This window comes from Octopus bimaculoides, chromosome 6 (genome assembly GCF_046866305.1).
Source record: "Octopus bimaculoides isolate indiv1 chromosome 6, ASM4686630v1, whole genome shotgun sequence".
Taxonomy (NCBI): Eukaryota; Metazoa; Mollusca; class Cephalopoda; order Octopoda; family Octopodidae; genus Octopus; species Octopus bimaculoides.
The window spans coordinates 49,375,424-49,397,030 of NC_142933.1; the positions used below are offsets into that span (position 1 = coordinate 49,375,424).

At 34.0% G+C, this 21,607-nt stretch overlaps 1 protein-coding gene across 1 annotated transcript in view; it reads right to left on the reverse strand.

Moving 5' to 3' along the window:
* Nucleotides 1–21,607, reverse strand: part of LOC106868175 (uncharacterized) — a 339,683-nt gene that overhangs the window by 55,506 nt on the left and 262,570 nt on the right. Inside the window, exon 2 of the mRNA XM_014913319.3 lies at nt 241–394. Within this exon, the coding sequence (XP_014768805.1) occupies nt 241–394 (154 nt within the window). The remainder of the gene's footprint in view (nt 1–240; nt 395–21,607) is intronic.

Genomic DNA, 21,607 nt, shown 5'->3' on the forward strand with positions numbered 1-21,607 from the left:
ATGTATGAATACATCTAGCTTGTGACTTTTTAAAAATTGATGATGTCTTTTGTCTATTATATTTTTGTATCATTAAATGCTAGAGCTATCCTTGAGTTTGAATTAGCAACACTCATTCAAAACGACTTCTAAGAAAATGTATTAAGAAGTGTGATAAACATGTTTAGACCAGCCTTAAAATACAAGATTGAAACGAATTCGTATCTGAGAAAAAATTTGTTAACATATATATATATATACCTGCAAAATGCTCTGATAGCTTCAACTTCAATTCCAGTTAATAGTTTGTACTCATTATTTTCAACATTATTCAATTCTCTTGTATAATCTGCTAAACATTCGGTTGTTTTCTGGGTAAAATCTTTGGGACACTGCAACGCTCCAGTTAGCGTAACTGAAATAAAAAAAAATAGATAAATAAATATATAAATAATAAGAATGAGAACGATGATGATGATGATGATGATGATGATGGTAGTGATGATGATGATGAAATCCATAAAACCTGTGTCTGTGACAGTTGATATAATGGGGACTGTGAGTAATGATACAGACAAATGGATGAAAGAGATTGGAATGGAGTGCCTGCTCTGTAGAAGTTCTCCAGAAAGTTTGCCTCTTAGGAACAAAAAAAAAAAAAAAATCTTCAGAAGTGTTTTGAGCATTTGAAGGATTATTGAAATAATGTGGATATCTAAGTTCAGAATGTTTTATCCCTAAACGAAGGTCCTTTATTTGTTAGCCACTAGGAAATCAAAGGAGTATACCTTGATGAAAAGCATTATTTGCAATTTAAGTTACATCTGTTGTTGTTGTTGTTATTATTATTGTTGATACTGCTGTTGTTGTAGTGCATCTGTTGTTGTTGTTGTTATTATTATTGTTGATACTGCTGTTGTTGTAGTTATTATTTTGCTTCAGATCGGCCTTATCTGAAGTACGGGTGAACGATCGTTACTTATAGAAATATTGATCTGCTACTAAACCTTTCAACAGAAATCCCAACGTGCAATTGAGTACGGGACTGAAATAAAAGATTTCTGGTGTTTCATAGACTATTCCAGTGAAGGTATCTGTTGCCTTGATGTTGATGGTTTTAAAACTACGGTGAATACTTTGGTTGTTACGTTGATCGAAAGGAGATAATTGCCATCAGATGAAATATGTGACAAAAATGTTTATTGAAAAGTATTTTCATACTCATACTCACAAAAACACGGACTCGCAGTTCCATGCACACTTTATAGAATAGAGAAGTGCATGATCTATAGTTTTCTATATTTCTTTCTCCGTTAGCTTTAATCCTTTAATTAATTTTAGCATCCATTTGGAGCTTTTTGCGTTTCTTGTTATTGCATTCTTTGTCATGCGCCTCATTTATATTCTACAGGTTAATCTGCTGTAAAATTGTGTGTACTGAGAAGATAGACAGTATAACCTCTGCTATGATTCTCAAGAATGTTTTTCCTGGAGTTTAACACTTTCCTAACAAAGGTATGCGAGAAATGTTTTCGATATTTACATTCGTGTGAAAGCTAGAACGATGACTATATTGCTTTAGATCTAACTTGGATTAATATTCTACATTATTTAATAGAATAACTTGGTCACCTTTTCACCATTAACACTCAAGATTGCTCCTTATGTTGTTCGGTTTACATCATTTAACTGATGACTTTCTTCCCTGTGACTTAAGATTCATAGTATTTTGCGAGGGTTGTAGTAAATTTTCGAAACACTTAAATAACATTTGTATTGCAGAAAAATGTTTATGACTGGGGTTTTTTAATATTTTTTTATAATTATTGTTTGCTCTAATCATTGTATTCAATGCACCTTTATAAGCAGTTATCTAAATATCTATGCATACATCTACTCAATCATTAAAGATCTAGGAGGCAGATCTGTAGTCTTATTATCCTTAGAAAAATTGGTTTTATATATTAAAACAGTTATATTATTGACTGCTTACTATATATTATAACAAACTAGTAAGTAGAGAAAAATGAAAGACATTCCCATAGTTTTTATCAACTGCAGATTTTCAACAACTATGAGGTAGTATGAAACCGTTCCCGGACTAGTTGTGTTTGATAAAAGAAAAAACTTATTTACACAAGTTTTAACATCATCTTCTTCGAAATAGTCACCTGCCGCATTTGGAATCCGGCGTGGAAGTCGTTTTTCGTAAGTGAATCGAGGACATTCTGTGATTCGCTCTGGATCTCGGCAACAGTATTAAAACGGCGACCTTTGAGTGGCATTTTCATCTTGGGGGAAGAGATGGAAGTGTGCAGGTGCTAAATCTGGTGAATAGAGTGGGTGCAGAAGCGTTATCATGCTGTTTAGGAGAGAAACTTAGGAGTGAGGAGTGCTCGACGACGGTGCGTTATCATCGTAAAGTACCCAATTCTTCGCGCTCCACAGATCCGGTCTCTTTCACAAAATGGTCTCTCTCAAACGCTTCAAAATGTCGCAGTAGAACTCTCGATTGGCGATCTGGCCTTGGGGGACGAATTCTCGATCCACAATACCACAGATGTCGCAAAAAAAAAATATTATGAGCATGCTCTTGATTGAGCTGCGACTCTGTCGTGCCTTCCTTGGTCGTGAAGGGCTCTTCCATTTCGACGACTGCTGCTTCTTCTCAGAGTCGTACCCATAGACCCAACTCTCGTTACCGATGATGATCCTCGACATGAAGGATGGGTCATCAGCAGCACACTGATGGAGATGTAGACAGATCTTAACAGACGCGATGTTATTTGAGCTCAGTGGTCGCAAGCGGGAGACAACTTGGCAGAGACATGCCGCATGTTTAATTCAGACGTTAGGATTGCCTGCACGGGCCCATATCACAGACCAACAACATCAGCAATGTCGTTAATGTCGATGATCCTCATGCACAAGTTGATGAATTTTCTCCACATTTCCGGGGGTGACACTTGTGGTAGGTCTTCCAGAGGACGTTCTTCTGCTTTTGGAGCGCCTATGTCACTCGAAACATTGCGTATGGCCCATTTCTTCGTCGCCGTAAGCTTTCTCAAACTTCCCAGGTTTAACGCAAATCCATGATAAAACCGCAGAGTACAGCATACACGTGATCACAAAAACACAAATTTCACAACTTGCGAAATAAACATAGCGATGCTACTCGGCACACTGCCTCATGAGTCACTGCTAGCTCTCACTGCACACACTATCGTGTACCGCCATCTGTTGGCGCGCGACAGAACTAGTCCGGGAACATTTTGATACCAACTCGTATAATTGTCGCTTGCCAAGTCAAGATGTATCAATGCAGTACGCTTTAAAGATTTAGCAATAGAATAGCATTGTCAGCTTCATGGTTTTTTATGCAATTGCTTCAACATACCTTTACATCTTTACTGCCTCCTTATAATGTTTGCACTCTGTATTTCTCTGATTATCTTTTTATAACAGCACTTTTTGTCATGATGAGTCAATATACTTTGTGCGTGGATAACGCCCAGAGAGAAGAATCCGCCACTCAGTACAGATTTTTCATATGACGCTTGTTCAAAGAATCAAACGTTTTTATATAGTTTCAAATCAATTATATAACATTTGAAGAAGCTATTGATATCAATGTAGTTGCTTCTTGTTGTGCTATTAATTAAAGGAGACCGCTATCAATTTATCAATGTAAGTTAATTAACTCATTTCTATATCGATTCGGGTCGTTCTGTTTTTTTGTTCCCCCCCACCCTGAAAAATGTTGTTTTACCCTCATAAAGAAACTACAACACTATAAAGTTTCCAACCACATGCCTATTCCTAGCAGCAGCTATTCTGGTTATTTTTTTTATAAAAGAATTTTATTTTCTTTCTAGCTTTTAAATATATATTGATTTTTTGTTTTGTTTTATTTGTTGAAACATCGTTATCATATCGTCATTATTTGTCTTCTGATGAATCAGAGCGGTTGCTAATTTTGCTGAGTCAACAATCCATAAACGATTTTTCCTTTGAGACTCTTATTGATACAGATAATCCATTATTTTCAACACTTCTCTTACATTCTTTCCGCACCTCTTTTCATTTATAATCACATTGAATGCATCTTACTTCAGCAGCTTGCTTTCCGTACTGCTAACACTCAGTCTGCATTATCAAGTTTAAGTATACAGAAAGAAATGACGGTATTCCACTGTTTCATTTTAAATACCACGTCGGCTATTTCTGTATACACCATCATATACGATCAGTCATTCTCATTTAACGTGACACATTAAAATCATTATTCCTTTCCTATATTTCATACTATTACATAACAACGAAGTCACTTACTGTTTGCTACTTTTATGTCTAGTCATTTCCGACAGAATATTTTGGCTTAAAGTTGTCTGAGAGAAAGACAAAGGAAGTTAGTCTGAATGTCGCATTTCAATGTGATAATCATTATGTTTATATTTAAAGACGACATAATTCGAAAATATTATTTCTTTTGACAGCGTCTCTTTCTGTGTAATTCATTCTCATTACAAAACGAATGGATTTATACACAGGTTACAAAATGTCGACTAGCTTTAGATTTTAGGCACCTTTTAGAAGGAGTTTTGTCTTCTAATTGCTATTGTATTCTCGGATTATCAAAATATCTCAGCTCACAGTATTACATATCCTATTGTTGATATTTATAATCAGCACCACTAAATTTCTGTACATAGACAAATACACTCACATTACACACACACACACACACACACACACACACACACACACACACACACACACACACACACACTCACGCACGCACACACATATATAAACATAGATATATATATTGCCAACTGAGCAAAATATGCTTTATTGAAAAGGACTTATGGTATCGAAACACTTCTGTTTTTTTCACCAGTTGGCTTTAACCCTTTAAACCCACGAATATCCTTCAGCGGGCGCATTTTCATTTGGGTATGCTCCTGGAAGACGCAAAAGTGGACGGCCACATATTCTGTGCTTAAGGTTGCTATAAGACAGAACTATCATCGTTTTCAGGCATAAATAGAAAACCATGATATCGATCGTCTTTGTGCCTTCCATGGAATATAGTCAAACGAAATCTCGACTACCAAAGGGCTTTCGCTGTTTCAAAAGGTTAAAAGCCAGATCTATTTAAATCTGTATTGTTTATACTGCCCCCAAAATGTCGATAAACTGATCTTATAGAAGTTATTATTTCCTTGTCTTAAATTTTGAACATCTTCAGAGAGTTTTTGTCTAATAATTGCTTAGATAATCTCGGTTAATCGACACTTTTCAATCCACTATATTACATATGTAAGACCCTAACATATTTCTAATTATTATACGGAACGCTCCCCTGAGTCATTTTCTCTCAACCATGTTGTTGATAACAAAAGTAATGGCACACATCAACAGTGACATCCGGTTGGATGACAGCAAAACTGACAAGAGATTTTTAAGAAAAATTTATTTCCAGTTAACAATAGTTTTCTTAAAAAGTCTATACTAAGATTGAAGTGGCAATTTCCCGATATCTTTGAGACAATTCTCATTCAGAACAAGATCTTACACAATTTTTTTCTTCATTGTAACATTTACTATTTCGTTCTTTTTATTTTTTTTTTCTAATGATTTCTGATTATTCACTTTTTGTTTACGCTTTTTATAAGTTTTTTTGTGAATATGCTGCTTTATGATGTAATAGAATGCTATTCATTTTATACTATGCCCCTTTAACTATTTCTTTTTCATATATAGTTATTTAAAAAATATCTAATTTGTTTCTAATTTTTTGTGTGTGGAAGTTTAGCATTTCACGTGTGCATTATAAGAGATATATAGCTATAGTTACTGTATGTACCAAACTTATACTTCAATAATTAATTATATGATTTTGGAGTTTCTCATCGAGAAGTGATGGAATCTGTAATGATTTCGAAAATCAGAATTAATAATTATTCTGTAAGAACTGAATAATTATGCGCGTGATTTAACTGAAGCTGTCGAAATTATCCTTCTTTCATTGAGAATGTGCAAAATATAATTTTTTTTTCTGAATTCATCAACTTTCTAAAGACGCCATGTGGAAATATAACAAATGCATTGTCATGCTGATTAATATTAACATTGTCAAGGAAGTTAATAATGTATGTTTTTGTCGCTAATTAAAGTTGTTGCTGCCACCTTCTCATAAAATGTAAATGTTGAATAAGAGGGAAAGTGCAACACCTCCGAGTAAAATTGTCAAGAACAACTGATTTCGTTTACCACATGGAGAAAATGAACAAATATAATCTACGAAGTAGAAGTTTCGTTTGCATAATATAAATGAAGATATTAAAGAAATATCAAGGTGATTATAATTAGAGAATTCTGTCGTTAATTTCCTCAGAAGCTGTCGTATAGATTAATTCACAAGTTTTAATTCAATATGTATTAAAACTTGAACGAATCTGAATATTTCATCGAAATCATTGGATAAGAGGAAGGTTAGGAATGTTTCGTGATGTCCTAAAATTAGTTATTAGTCTTTATTGCAGAGTAATATTGATTTCTTACATAAACACAACAATTCTTATTTATAGAAAAGGAATGCGGTTATGATGTTCTATGTATCTCTCGGTAGGAAGTTAAGCAATAATACAAGGCTATTATTGGGAATCGAAACACGGTCATAGATTTAGTTTACATGCAGTTTATCAATACAGCACCCGCTTCATTGAGAAGTTATATTAGCTTCTTCTGTGATTTATGAAAGGGGAAACTTATACCTCCTTCATGACTTCTATAATTCCTATAATCGCTACAATAAAACAGGCTGATGGCGGTGATTAAATTCTCATTGAATTAAAATAGGATTTTCTAATGAGGTGAGGGCGATTCTCTTTCAAGCTGTTCTCTTATTCTATTTGTATCAACCAACTAAAGTTGTTCTAGCCTTGGTTCTTTATTGTACTTTGATTTTGTGATTTAAATAACGATGATGTTTATTCAAATGCTTGATAGTAGAGTTCTTGCTACGGAAGAATTAAGTTAGAATCTGATGATATTAAGACTACACGCCATTTTCTTGTAGAATAATTGCTAATGAAAAATCTAATATGAACAGTAAAACTACTATAATTCTTTTTAAAAATAAGTACGCATGTCATTGGAAATGACATATGAAAGCAATAAAAGTAATCGGTGGTCACCGAATAATATTAGTTGCAATCACCCAGCGATTCCAATCCCTAGTGTATTTATGTATTCTTACAATATTTGATCAACCTCAAATTTTCGATTAATGTCCTTACTCTACGATGCAGAGAATGGCAACATTCGTCGATTCACTCGAGATAATGAAAGAATGAATCGTTAGTTTCATTTAGGATCTATAAATTGAACTATTACGAGACCTCTCATAAAAATAATGTAATTCTGTTAATGTATAGATAGTCAATGCAATAAACTAAATATTGCTTACACTGCCCGAGCGAATTGAACAAGAGTTGCTAATTTTGAGATATGAAAGTAAAAGAAACCGAGTCAATCAATCAGAACTTTTTTGTCGGAAAAGTTTACAGAAACATCTAGAAGCATGAAATTTGTGCTAAGTGATGTAAAATTAAATCTTTTATTCGGTTTGTTCAATTTTGTAACATTGACACGACCGATAGCATGGATAACGCTTTTGAAATTAAAACAATTTAATTGCTTTATAATGATATATATATATATATATATATATATATATATATATATATTATTGTTATTATTATTATTATTATATCAGAGGAAAATTCAAAACCAAGGTAGAACGAGTATCTCAAGTTATTTAGAATAATTTAATTAGGGTAAGGTGAATTTGAAGTCTTACAGCTGTTTCTGGGATAACCCAAGTGGTTGGTTAGCATGTCCGTGCACGGGGTATTCCGTCATCAGAGACAAGGTATGAATATTTTAGACAATATTTTAGAATATTTTAGGCTATTTAGACTATTTTAGACTGAATATTTTAGAATATTTAACACAAAATTTACAAAGAATAAAATTCACAGTTTAAACGGAATAAAATAGAAGAATAAAGGAGTAAAATAGAAGAATAAAGAGTAAAAGTAGTTAGAAGAATATAGTATACTTTCATGGAAGTACCGAGCAACATCCTTATCCTCTGGAAAAAGATGTGTTGTGAACATTATTCTCCTGCCTATATTCTTCTAACTACTTTTACTCTTTATTCTTCTATTTTATTCCTTATAAACTGTGAATTTTATTCCTTGTAAACTGTAATTTTTCCTCGTCTAAAATAAGCATACCTTGTCTCTGATGACGGAATACCCTGGCCACGGACGGCTAACCAACCACCTAGTTTATCCCAGAAACCTCATTAAGTTATTCTAAATGACTTGAGATACTCGTTCTACTTTGATTTTGATTTTTCCTCTAATATGTATATGCTATAACGGAACCCTAACACGGATCCCTTGATCACAGCCTTTCGCTGTGATCTTAGAATCTAATGGTCGATCAATTATGGCTCTTATCCAGCGTACCTATTCGCTTTGATCACAAGTAAACTGAACCCCTCATAGTCTATATATAGAACGGTCACTTTCACAGTGATCGTTATGTATATGGCAAATAAAAGACGGAAGATGGAATATACGAGAATTTATTAATCACGACAATTGTTTAGACATTATTCATGTCAATGAACTACCAACAAAAACTCATAGACACACGCGTTATAATAATTCAACTGCTTGTTCCAATCCTGTATAGCACACTCGATCAAATAAACCTAACAACAGATATAGGAATCAAGATGTCCTTTGGTTCATCTCGATTTTCTGTTCGCATATTTCAACTAAGATTGCTGCTTTGGACAAATGTTTTCCTAATCGATATCATGCTATTTTAATCGGCACTCCGTGAAGGTATCCTACGCCGATTCTGCTAATTTAGGCCAGCATATGCATCGCATAAACAATAGCAAAATGCGGCAATGGTGCAATAACCCACCTACTGGATCTAGCGACACATATGTATCTAAATACTAACCAAGCAGATGTAAACTGCAATGATAAACACCAGTTACCACCACATTGTAGCTGTAGAAATAGTTATGATACAGCTAACACGGTAACAACGCCGGTAAATGGGGCCGGAACTACCTTGTATACAAATAAGTACGTTAAATGCTCATGCAGAGAAAAATCAAAATGTCCTTTGATGAATCTTTGTATGAGTACAACTCTTGTATATAAATGTACCGAGCATACAAGGGGAGGACCGTATGTTTATATTGGGTACACGGCTGATTCATTTAAGAATCATTATCGTAACCATGTCGCCATCTTTAAGACAATCAACAACAGACATTCAACATCTTTGGCCGATTTTGTATGGTGACTGAAGTAGGATAAGATGAAGTACAGTATAACTTGGTCCATAGTAAGGCACGCGAAATCATACAATATAATTTCCAGGAGATGCCGTCTCTGCTCCGACGAATCCCTGTCTATTCTGTGGACTAACGAGAAGATCATCAATAGAATTTGTGAAAGACTCACGAGATGCCTACATCCATATAAATGTACGTTCGCACAATGCAGTTGGAAGGAATTTTGAGTAACCGTTAACATGATTTAATTTACTTCACGGTATGGATGACTTAAGTTTACATTTAAACCCCGCCCATTCTTGCAAACACCAAGTAGATAGCTAACTCGCTTTGTGATCATGAGTGCACCAAACCTCACGTGTGCGTATGCTCACATTTTCGCGGATGCTTGTATGAGCAAGTGTACTCGTGCTATGCAGCTTGCCCAAGGGAGTTTATACACCCATATTTGTTAACGGTTATTTTTAATACTTTTCTCGCTGTATTGCGTGTTCGTTTCTCTTTTTTCCCATCTGTGATTTTATTTTTGATCTTCTATATAAATGAAGAAATTTTTTTTTTCCGTCTGGCTGTTTTCTTTCTACAAAACAAGAATTTACATTGCGGAACTATTATTTTAATAAGTTGTATCTATTTATCACCCGACTGAGTACATCTGCACCGCTGGGTCCTCCTGATTTAGTTGTTGAATGTGCCACCCATGAGGGATCGATGCTAGATGTGTCGAAACAATTGTCGTGATTAATAAATTCTCGTATATTCCATGTTCCGTCCTTCATTTGCTATATATACATACATACATACAAATATACATGTATGCATGTATGTAAATATCTATATATATATCTGTCTGTCTGTTTGTCTGTCTGTCTGTCTGTCCGTCTGTCCGTCCACCTATCTATCTATCTATCTATCTATCTATCTATCTATCTATCTATTGCGCGTGTGGTAAGAAGCTTGCTTCCCAACCACATTGCTCAGAGCATGTCCCGCCGCATGGCATCTTGAATGGGTGTCTTCTACTATAGCCTCGGATGGACCAGACCCTTGTGAGTGGATCTGGTAGACGGAAACTGAACGAATCCCCTCCTATATATATATATGTACTTTTTACTTTTTATATATATATAGTTGAAATTTATAGAGAAACAAAAGATGAAGACAGGTGTATGAACAACAACCAAGTGTATTAGTTTGACGCTCGAGAAAAATGAAAGAATCTTTTACGTTTCGCGCCTGTGCTCTTCAACAGAAAGGAATAAGAGAAAATAAACAGAGAAAGAGTGAGTGAAAAATCTTGTAGATTTCAGCTTTCCAGTATGTATGTATGTTTTTGTGCGTCTGTTTTTGTCATCCTAGCATCGCTTGACAACCGATGCTGCTGTGTTTACGTCACCGTAACCTAGCGGTTCGGCAAAAGTTACTGTTAAAAAAGTACTAGGCTTAGAAAGAATAGGTCCTGGAGTCGATTTGTTCGGCCGAAGGTACTCCAGCATGGCCCCAGTCAAATGACTGAAACAAATAAAATAATAAAAGAATGCACACTCATACACACACACACACACACAAATATATATATATATATATATATATATATATATATATATATACACATTAGCGGAAATGTTAACGTAAACCAATCGTTGGGGTTTATATGTTCACTGATATACTGATATTAGCAATTATATTTGTATCAAAGATTTTAAAAATATTTTTGGGATTAACCACAGCAGAGGTGTAATAGGCGTTGATTGTAGTGATAATGGTAACAGTTGCTTGCTAAAACAGATTCATGAGATAAGCACACGCACGCTCTCTGATAGTAAGGAGATATATGATTAAGTAATATTAATGTTTTTATCAGCATTGGTTAGATAAATGAAGTGAAAAGAAGTCTATAACTACGAATTTAAACCTACCTACACATTCATTTCCTCGGATGCTAATTTCTAGTTCTTTTGCATTTGCGTATTGATATCATAGACTTTTTAATACACAGTATACGACAGTGCTCATTTTATCAACCATGGATGATTAAAGTATAACCAAACAGTACAGGATGTGAAATCGAAGTCTGGAAGAAATTAAACGTCCACTACTTCCTATCTATTAGATTAGAGATGATTTCCAGATTACATAGCATTAAGTGAGCGCTAAATTTCACATTGTTATATCGAAATTAACTTATCTGCAAGAGTAATTGATACAGACGCTACAAATATATAATCGTTTACGAGTTTAAAGCGCTGGTGCTTACAGTTGTGAGACTCGATCAAGATAGCCTTCGTCACGAATGTAAACAGCGCCAAGGACTAATTACAAACGGCTTCTTAATCGACTCTAACATTCAAGTTCTCTGAGACTAAATATTATTACGCACTTCATCTTCGGTCATTATAATAATATTAGTGCTAGTGGTGAAAACTGGTTAAATGCTTTTGAAAAAATAAGAGTAAAGATATAGAAAAGAGAACTATATATACTAAAGCTCTGAGAAAGCCACTTTAAGCATGCATGCTTATCTGCTTTTTATTCGATGCCAACCAAATAAAATTGTGCTATGAATTCATAATTCCTTCCAAGTATATGCAGATATTGTTTCACTTTCGTCGTTTTCTCACAAAACTTTCAAGTGTGTTTCCAACTTGCATTATTGTGAACATGCAGTAAGGCTGAAATAAGTTCCCAACTATTCTTAATGTCACGTCTGAATCCCAGTTCAATACAGAGCGACATTAGAACAATGCAGTTTTCTGATAATTCACTTTCTCATTTCAGAATGATTCAAGATCAACTCATACACTGGTCAATCTACTCTGATTTTCTTTGTCTGGTCTCTTGCTTGAGCAAATACCACGCTGTCTAACTGCCTTAGAACCAACAGAAATATATACAGGGATGGCATTCACGCGTCTGTGTGGCTAAGCAATAATCTATACTCGTACAAACTGGAACTAGAATTTCTTAAATTATCAACATAATTATTCCTACAGCCATGTCAAAATCAGCATTGAGTTAAATGTCATGAATATGGTAAGCGTTACCAGCTGAATTTATGCCATTATCAGTAGTATTTGTTGTTTGTTGTTGTAGTAGTAGTAGTAGTAGTAGTAGTAGTAGTAGTAGTAGTAGTAGTAGTAGTAGTAGTAGTAGTAGTAGCAGCAGCAGCAGTAGTAAGGATGAAATTATTTCGCTAGCTTCATTTTTTAATAAATGTATTTATCACTTAACAAAGTTAATTACTGATAATGATGACGATGATGACGACAACGAAGACGACGATGAAGGTGATGTTGATTATGATGGTGATGATGATGATGATAGTTATATCAACAAAAGTAATTGCTTTATACTATACACCATTATAGTAATAGGTGTCTTTTGCAACCATCAATGATTATAATTGTAATATTTCTTTTGGCGATTACTGGAATAGCTTCTGAAATTCTTAGGTTGGAAAACTGAAATTTCAGGCCGGAAGTAAAACATTTTTATTTCTTCAAGCAAGTGTGAAATTGTCAGTCGATGGAGGAGCATTTCTACATTCTTCCTGTCAATCTCGTTGTACAATAAGAATAGGATACTGAAACTAATCAATTTTGTTTAAAATTCACTATTTTCAATGAGAAATTATTGATGTGAAATAATTATAATTTTTCTAAGTTATAAAAATTGCCCAGCATAGAGTATATTATGTCTGTAAATGTTGTTAAATGCTTAGCGGCATTTCGTCCGTCTTTATGTTCTGAGTTCAAATTCTGCCGTGGCCCACTTTGCCTTTCATCCTTTCGGAGTCGATAAGATAATACCAGTTGAGCACTGGGATCGATTTAATCGATTTAGCCCCTCCCCCAAACTCACTGGCCTTGCGTCAAAATTTGAAACCAATATTTTGAAGGAGCTGAAATATCTTTTCCTCAAAATATGAAATACACCATCTATCTGCCTCTCAAATTCCTATAAGATTACAAAGATAAACTTGATTTCTGTCAAATAAATATCTGAGTATCATTATATAATAAAAGAATGTACAAAACTGGTGACACGTGACTTTTTCGATGTATTACACATAGGTTATGAATTCGCTCCGTTTTATTCACTTGATATTGAACAAAGCAGAACTAATTAGCGAAGACAGTAGCCACATCTGCTGCAAAATATTTAAATTCTATAAACTATAATAAAATTGTTTCATGAAATTCTAGCTTATTTGTTGTATTGTTTTAGAACTCCCAATGTCACAATTTCAGTTTAACTATCCCAGGGTTTAGTTAATTAAGTCATGTTATTTTTTAAAAATATTTCTATCAGTTTTTGTCCTCAATTGTTGGACAAATTACCCTATTTTCCTTTTTATATGCCTTCTTTCTTCTGACGTTGTTTCCTGTGCGTTTGATACCAAATGTAACCCCCTTATTCTTATATTTATCCGTCTTCCATTTAAATGCCTTTCCTACCACCAGTGTTCTGCTTCTAATCAATGTCACGAAAGTTAATCATACCCTTGATTACTTGATACTAACAAGAGCGATAGAATTGTAATATCAATAGTTATCAAGTTTGCCTACTCACTCGAGCACATTATTGATTGCTTTTCTTTGACTTTTGTTTGTTTATCCCTACTCACACGATTGCAAAGAACCAGCTAACAATAAAAATATGGCGCCAAACACAAGGACAAGTAACATTAAAATGTGAATTGGGAAGATATTGTCCAGCAACAATAGCTACTCAAAGACATGCCGACAGTATGGTATACAGTTCTGTACATTTAGAAATTAGAAAAACTAACCAGATTAGAGAGCTGTGGATGTAAAAGACTGGCTAAGACTTCGCCGCTATAATTGATTAAATACCGTAAATAAAATCATTTGAATTAATTTCAGAGTTAAGAGACAACAGAGGATGCGATGATTAAATTAGAAATATTAAAAGAGTGTTATTCAGAGCAACAAAAAAATCTATGCTTACAGTAGGAGGAGGTTAAAAAGAGAACTTAAAGGCGTTGGAAATAAAATTAATCAATTGCTTTTAAGATTTTGTGCAAGCATGTGTATATTAGTTCGTCTGGGTGTTTATATGAGCGTAAACAAGAGTTAGTGTTTAAGGGTGCTGTTTTCGTGGACATATAAGTATCTCACAGGCATAATGTCTATATTACCAGAAATCTTCATATACGTATATAAGTGTATATGTAATAATTTAGCTTATACATAAATACATGTTCCTACACTGTTATATATACATAAGTATACTTTCTGAAAATATACACCAGCCCGCATGATACAGAAAACCGAACACATAAAGACAATATATCTCAACGTTGGATTCAGAAGCAATCGTCAGATGAAAATACGTGCTTAACTTTTGAATACATTTGATATTTACCTTATTACTAGTATTAAGAGGGGCTCTGTTTGTCATATATATATATATATATATATATATATATATATATATATATATATATATATATATATATATATATATATATATATATATATATATATATATATATATATGTAAGTATGTATGTATGTATGTATGTATGTATGCATGCATGCATGTATGTATGTATGTATATATATATATATATATATATATATATATATATATATATATATATATATACATACATACATACATACATACATACATACATATATATACAGGGGGTTTGGACAAAAGAATGGAAACAGCTTGCATCATAATTATGAAATATCTATAAAACCGTCAAATGCTTGTTTATTTTTATGTTTTTTTAAATTTATTATTAGTGTTGCTTAATATGTTTTGCTAAAAGTGCTGTTTCTTTCCAGATATCAATAAATGGTAATTAAAATTCATTAAAATGAAAGATCTATCGGACTTTCAAAGAGGTCAAATTGTTGGTACTCGTATGGCAGGTGCTTGCGCAACTATCTAAATATCTTACACTGAACTATCATGCACCACCAGCCTGTTTCATACCATGAATGATTATAAATACAAATTGTACGTGTGTGTGTGTGTGTGTGTGTGTGTGTGTGTGTGTGTGTGCAATATGTATATATATATATATATATTCGGAGCCTTTCGCGGCTATACATACATGTAGACATTTATATACACATACATATATACATCTCATTTATATACACATACATACATACATACATACATACGTACGTACGTACATGCATACATACATACATACATACATACATACGTACGTACGTACATGCATACATACATACATACATACATACATACATGTGTGTGTGTGTGTGGTGTGTGTACATATTTATGTAAGTGTAATGTCAGACCTTCATTTATTTCACTTAGTTTCTATTATCAACTCTTAGTCTATGCAGATCGATTAAGTATCTTTGCAGAAGCATGATCTACCTGTAGACGACGCCTTGATTCTAATTTATGTCACCTGTTTTATTGCTGCTGCTTTCAAGACATTTCACATCACCAGCCTGTAACCAATACTTTCTTGTTTGTTAAGTAATTGATTGATTGATATATTTATTTATTCATTGCATTCCACTTCTAATCTGTATATTCATTGCGCAATTGTTATTTTCTCTATCTCAGTTTCTATAAATTGTTTTATTCGTCCTTCTCTTATATTCATATCAGAGATGTAGTTTTAATGCAAGTATAATTTGGTTTTTATCACATCATACTAACAACCATATTGATCTCAAATTCCAACAAGCAGGTAACCATGTGGAAGCTGACTGTGGCCTGGGAGAAACATATGCAAGGGGCTGGTAAAGCAGTGTAGAAATCGGGAATGGAAGGCACAGTGCATGGCAATTGAAGTGCGCTTCCAAAGGAGGCCCATAAGTTGCATTACATAAGTTCCATTAAAAAGAGCTGATCTGTGGCTTGTACTACTGATGTAAACCAAGACTTGATCAACTCAGGAAGACCAGAGAAAAACCACTGATGATGCATCCCATAATCCACAATAGGAATCTTGAAATTATCTAAATATTCACACAGTATTACGATCACTTCTAGTATCTTCTAATTTTCTCTAAACCCTTACGGTTTATTTTTGAGTAACTTTTCCTTTTTAACCTCTTTTTTTTTCATTGGCTGTACCGTCATTTCTATTGGAAGGAAAAGAATCATCCTGTTAAGAGACAATTTTACTTATTTTTCCTTTCGTATAACAAATTTAAGTTTAATGGAATGAGATATATCATATATCTTTCAACATATTTTTTATGGTATTTTCGCTTTAGCGATAAATCTTTAATATTGGTATATAAAGTTTTAGGCAGCGTGCTGTCAGAAATGTTAGCACACCGGCAAGATGCCTAGTGACATTTTGTCTGACTTCACGTTCTGAGATCAAATTCCGCCGTGGTCGGTTTTTGACTTTCATCCCTTTCGGAGTCGATAAAATAAGTACCATTTGAGTACTAGGATTGATTTAATCGACTTACTATCACCCTCGAAGTTACTATCGTTGTGCTAATATTTGATATAGAATAAATGATTTCGATTTATTTCTATCTCTCTCTAGTAGAAAGTAAGGGTTAGTTAATTACATCACATAATTTACTCTACAGAATAAAACAAATACTTTCAAAGACAGAAGGATATAAAAATACAATGGAGAGATCATTTGTGTAATGGAAGTTGTTCTCGTTCATAGTACAACATTCATTAGTTTAATGGAAAGAGAAGTAGCTTCATTTAAAATTTTACGTACAGGTTGTAACATTCCTAATTGTATTTCTTGCAAAAATAACTATTGCAGCAGAAGGTGTACCAATAATTGCGCGTATATCGTAGGTCACCTGTCAATTGTGCAGCTATTAGGAAAATAAGCGTAGTCCTAGCCATTTCCATTCGACTTTATAACCTACGTACTCCTTCGTACAAGTCTGGCCAATTTGCCAAGTCATAAAAAGAAAAGAAGTATTAAAGGAAAAACACAGTTTTTCATTTGGAATTTTTGTAGGGTTGTGAGTCATTCTTTCCTTTGTTATTCGTTCCTTACTGTTGCAAGGGAGATAATAATCTTGTCAGGAACCATTTATATTTATATTATTTTATTTCATTTTTCGTCATTAAATAAGTTCAAGTTTAATGAAGTACAGTATATAACAGGATATAAGCTTATACATTTATTTTTCGTTTCAGTTAAAAAATTCTTAATATTTGTATATAGAAAGGAATTGTTATTATATTACATAATTTATACAACAGATTGAGGAAATATCTGCGAATAGAGGAAGACAAGATAAGAAAATTATGTGGAGAGGGAGTAATTTTTGTTCATAGGTCAAAGTTCATAATTTTCAATTTTAATTTGTCTTTCTCTTTGAATGTATTTAATGCTATATTCACTTATTTTCTACACATTTCTTTTTCTTTTCCATATCCTTCACCATTTTTCATTTCATAATTGTATTTAGCTATGTATATCTTATGTATATTCCATCGCCTTGTAGTCTAGCAACCACCTACATGTTACATAGTTAATATTTTCTTTCTTTTAATATATTTCTGCATGGTTCGGGCCTATCGTTGCATATATGCGCATATATATATCGTTACATATATGTTATATATATTGTGTATATATATATGCATATATGTATGTATATATGTATACCTCTGTGTGTGCGTGTGTACATATATATATATATATATATATATATATATATATATATATATATATATACACGTAACATTTATGGTTTTAATTATACTGTACAGTTCCGCTCATCCAATACCCTTGGGACTTCGGTATACCGGATCATCAGACATTCCTCTCTATAGAAAAAATAAATAACAAAATCAAGTTTTTAATTAGAGCGTCGAATATGTAACTCTAATTTGCCGTACCCTTAATATCTACTGTCTTCTTTTCAGTCGACAAATTATTTTTACGAATGCCATATCCTATTTTAAAATTTCTAAATTAATTAACTATACACATGCATATCTCTGAGACTCCTTATTAAAAAAAAAACCAACTAACTTCCTCCCACCGCATACCCAGGAAACGCTCACAAAGTATTTCATAAAGCAAAACACACACACACACACACACACACTCACAAAATATGACACGCATTAAAAAAACTTACGGGGTCACAGCTTTCAGACATAATTATTGAAAGCGTACGTACTTACACAAACACAAGAACGCATGCGCGCGCATACATACAATGTAAACACAAACCCGATAGATATAAACGCGTTTAATTTCAAACACACACACACACACACACACACACACACACACACACACACACACACATACATACTCTTGAAACATAGTTGCACGAGATAAACAAACTGCTTTCCGACAATCTACACGAATACAGAAGCGTATGGATGGGTAACAGCTCGGAGGCCAGAGAGCTAGGAAGGTCTGATGAGCCCTTACATAAAAAGAAAAAAAGATCCTATCGCCTCCTTCAATTTTAAATGGTATTTCCCTCACTGGAGCGCAAAATCAGTCTTGGTCTGCTTCGCCAAATTGTTGACGGAAACATTGCACAAGTATTCATGTATACAGCATAGCACAACAGTACGTTACTGCATACTCTGACACTCAAACAACCATCGTACACATACATCTTCACATGTACACATCAAACATAAACACAAATAAGCACATCAACTAACGAACACTATTTTTGGTGTAACAATTACTGTCAATATCAGCGGTTACATTACATTTGTATAGTATGACCAAGAAACTTATTAAATATAAGTCAAGATTCGGTTACTGAATATTTCTCCAAATAACTGTTATTGATGTTTAAGGTCTTTCACACGACAATTCTTTCCTAATAAAGCCATTTTGCAATGGCTGCTTTCAAACTAATGTACGGCTCTTTCATTACGTCTGTGCAAGATAATTTCCTAAAGTTCTTTTTCTCTTTCTATCAAGGAACAAAAGTGCCCTTGCTTTCGGTAGTTACCGAAGATTGATTGGCATAGAGCTCAGAGGTTACTACCTTTGCTGTGTACATGACTTGTCTCACAACGTAAACATTTACTGAAATGTCAGCAGATATAAACGAAGCCAGCCAGAACTGGATTGTATAAACGGACAAGTAAATATTTTCGCTGCTTTAAGTCATAAACAGAATCCTATTCTGCAAACTGCTCCAGGAATATATGTTAGTCATCTGTGAGTATAGCAATTCACACTGGCATACAAATAAACTCACTCGTACCCCCCCCCCCCCCCCACATACATATATACAAACACACCCGCACTCATATACACGCGCATATACATACATATGTACATGAATATATATTTTTTTATTCTGTGTAAGCGTAGGCATGGGTGTATTTAGAGATTAAGAGGTTTGATTCGCAATCATATAATTTCAAATTCGGTTTCACAATGATCACCTTAGGTAAATGTTTTCTGCTAGAGCACTAGTCGAGTAATGCTTTGTGAGTGAATTTGAGAGACAGAATTTCTGTGGAATCCCGTAGTATTTATTCCCAGTATTTCTGGATAGATTTCGGAGCAGTGTTTTATTACTCTCACATATTTTATCACTCTCACATGTTCCCGGTATTATTATTATTATTATTATTATTATTATTATTATATGAACACTCACAGTTTATTTTGCTGGGTATGATGAAAAGTGTCGGCTGCCCACAACCAGCAGACTAAGGTGACACTTGTTTACTGGACATGCTTGAAGAACCCTGCGAAGAATTCTTGCAGTTCCAAGCAATGCTGATTTTTGAAGGTGTTCTACTTTCACACTTCCACCAATTTTATTTAGTTATGCTGGTTGTTGAGTGTTGATACTTCCAAGTGCACCAATTACTACTGGTATCACGTCTACTCTCTTCATTGACCACAGCCTTCGTATTTCCCACTTCAAATAATTGTTTATTTTTTCCTCCTTCTTTTACATTGATCCCGTTGTCACCATGGCATGCTATGTCGATTATCATTACTGTTCTTTCTTTTATTACTATTTTAACCTATCAACCCCAAAAGGATGAAAAGGCAAACTCGACCTCTGAGTTCAAATTCCGCCGAGGTCGACTTTGCCTTCCATCCTTTCAGAGTCGGTAAATTAAGAACCAGTTGCGTACTGGGGTCGATCAAATCAACTAATCCATTCCCCAAAAATTTCAGGCCTTGTGCCTATAGCAGAAAGTATTTTTATCATCATCATCATCATCATCATCATCATCATCATCATCATCATATCATCATCATCATCATATCATCATCATCATCATCATCATCATCATCATCATCATCATCATCATCATTGTTATTATTATTATTATTATTATTATTATTATTATTATTATTATTATTATTATTATTATTATTATTATTATTATTTCACACAGTATCCAATGTCGTGATGTTGATTGAAGATATTGTGTCTACTGAGGGTTTGTACTGTCTGTCAAGTCACAACAAGGACCTCAGACAGACAGAACTTTACGCAATGTGCGTGCAGTTCCAAGTAATGACGATTTTTGCAATGCATCTAGATTGTAGGGTATTTCTAAAGTTTCCAGGTGCTTTTTTCAGGTTGGGTGGTATTGATCCCCATGCTCCGATAACAATGAAGACAACCTTTCTGCTTGACTCTCATAGCTGTCGCATCTTAGCGGTCTCAATTCTCAGGTCTCCATATTTATCGAACTTTTCTCTTTCTTTCATGATAATATGTTCATCTCTTGACACTGCCACGTTATTAGGTACTATTATTAGGTAGTATTGTTCGGTGCTCTAACACGTTATCTGTCTGGAAGTCAAAGCCCCAGAGGATTTTTGCCTACCTCTTTTTGTCCATTTCCTTTTCAGGTGTATGTTGGTGCGAAGCATCCATTACCTCGTATCCATACTTCCAGCATAGTATCCAGTAAAGGTTTTGGGCTATCTTGACGTGTCTGCGCCTGTACTCTTACTGCGTAAGACTTTCTCAAGCACTAGCATGCCCCGGACAAAATGCTTAACAGCATTTCATCAATCTACGTTCTGAGTACAAATTCCACCAAGTCCAACGTGACTTTTTATCTTTTCAGGATCGATCTGTTTAGTACCAGTCGAGCACTGAGGTCGATATAATCGACTAGCTCCAACCCTTAACATTTCAGGCCTTGTAGAAATTATCATCATTATTTTTAACTTGTAAGTACTTGCGATTGCTTCCAGGTCATCCTGTAAACATATGGAAACCCTAGTTTCGCTGTGTAAAAACTGAAAAACAACAA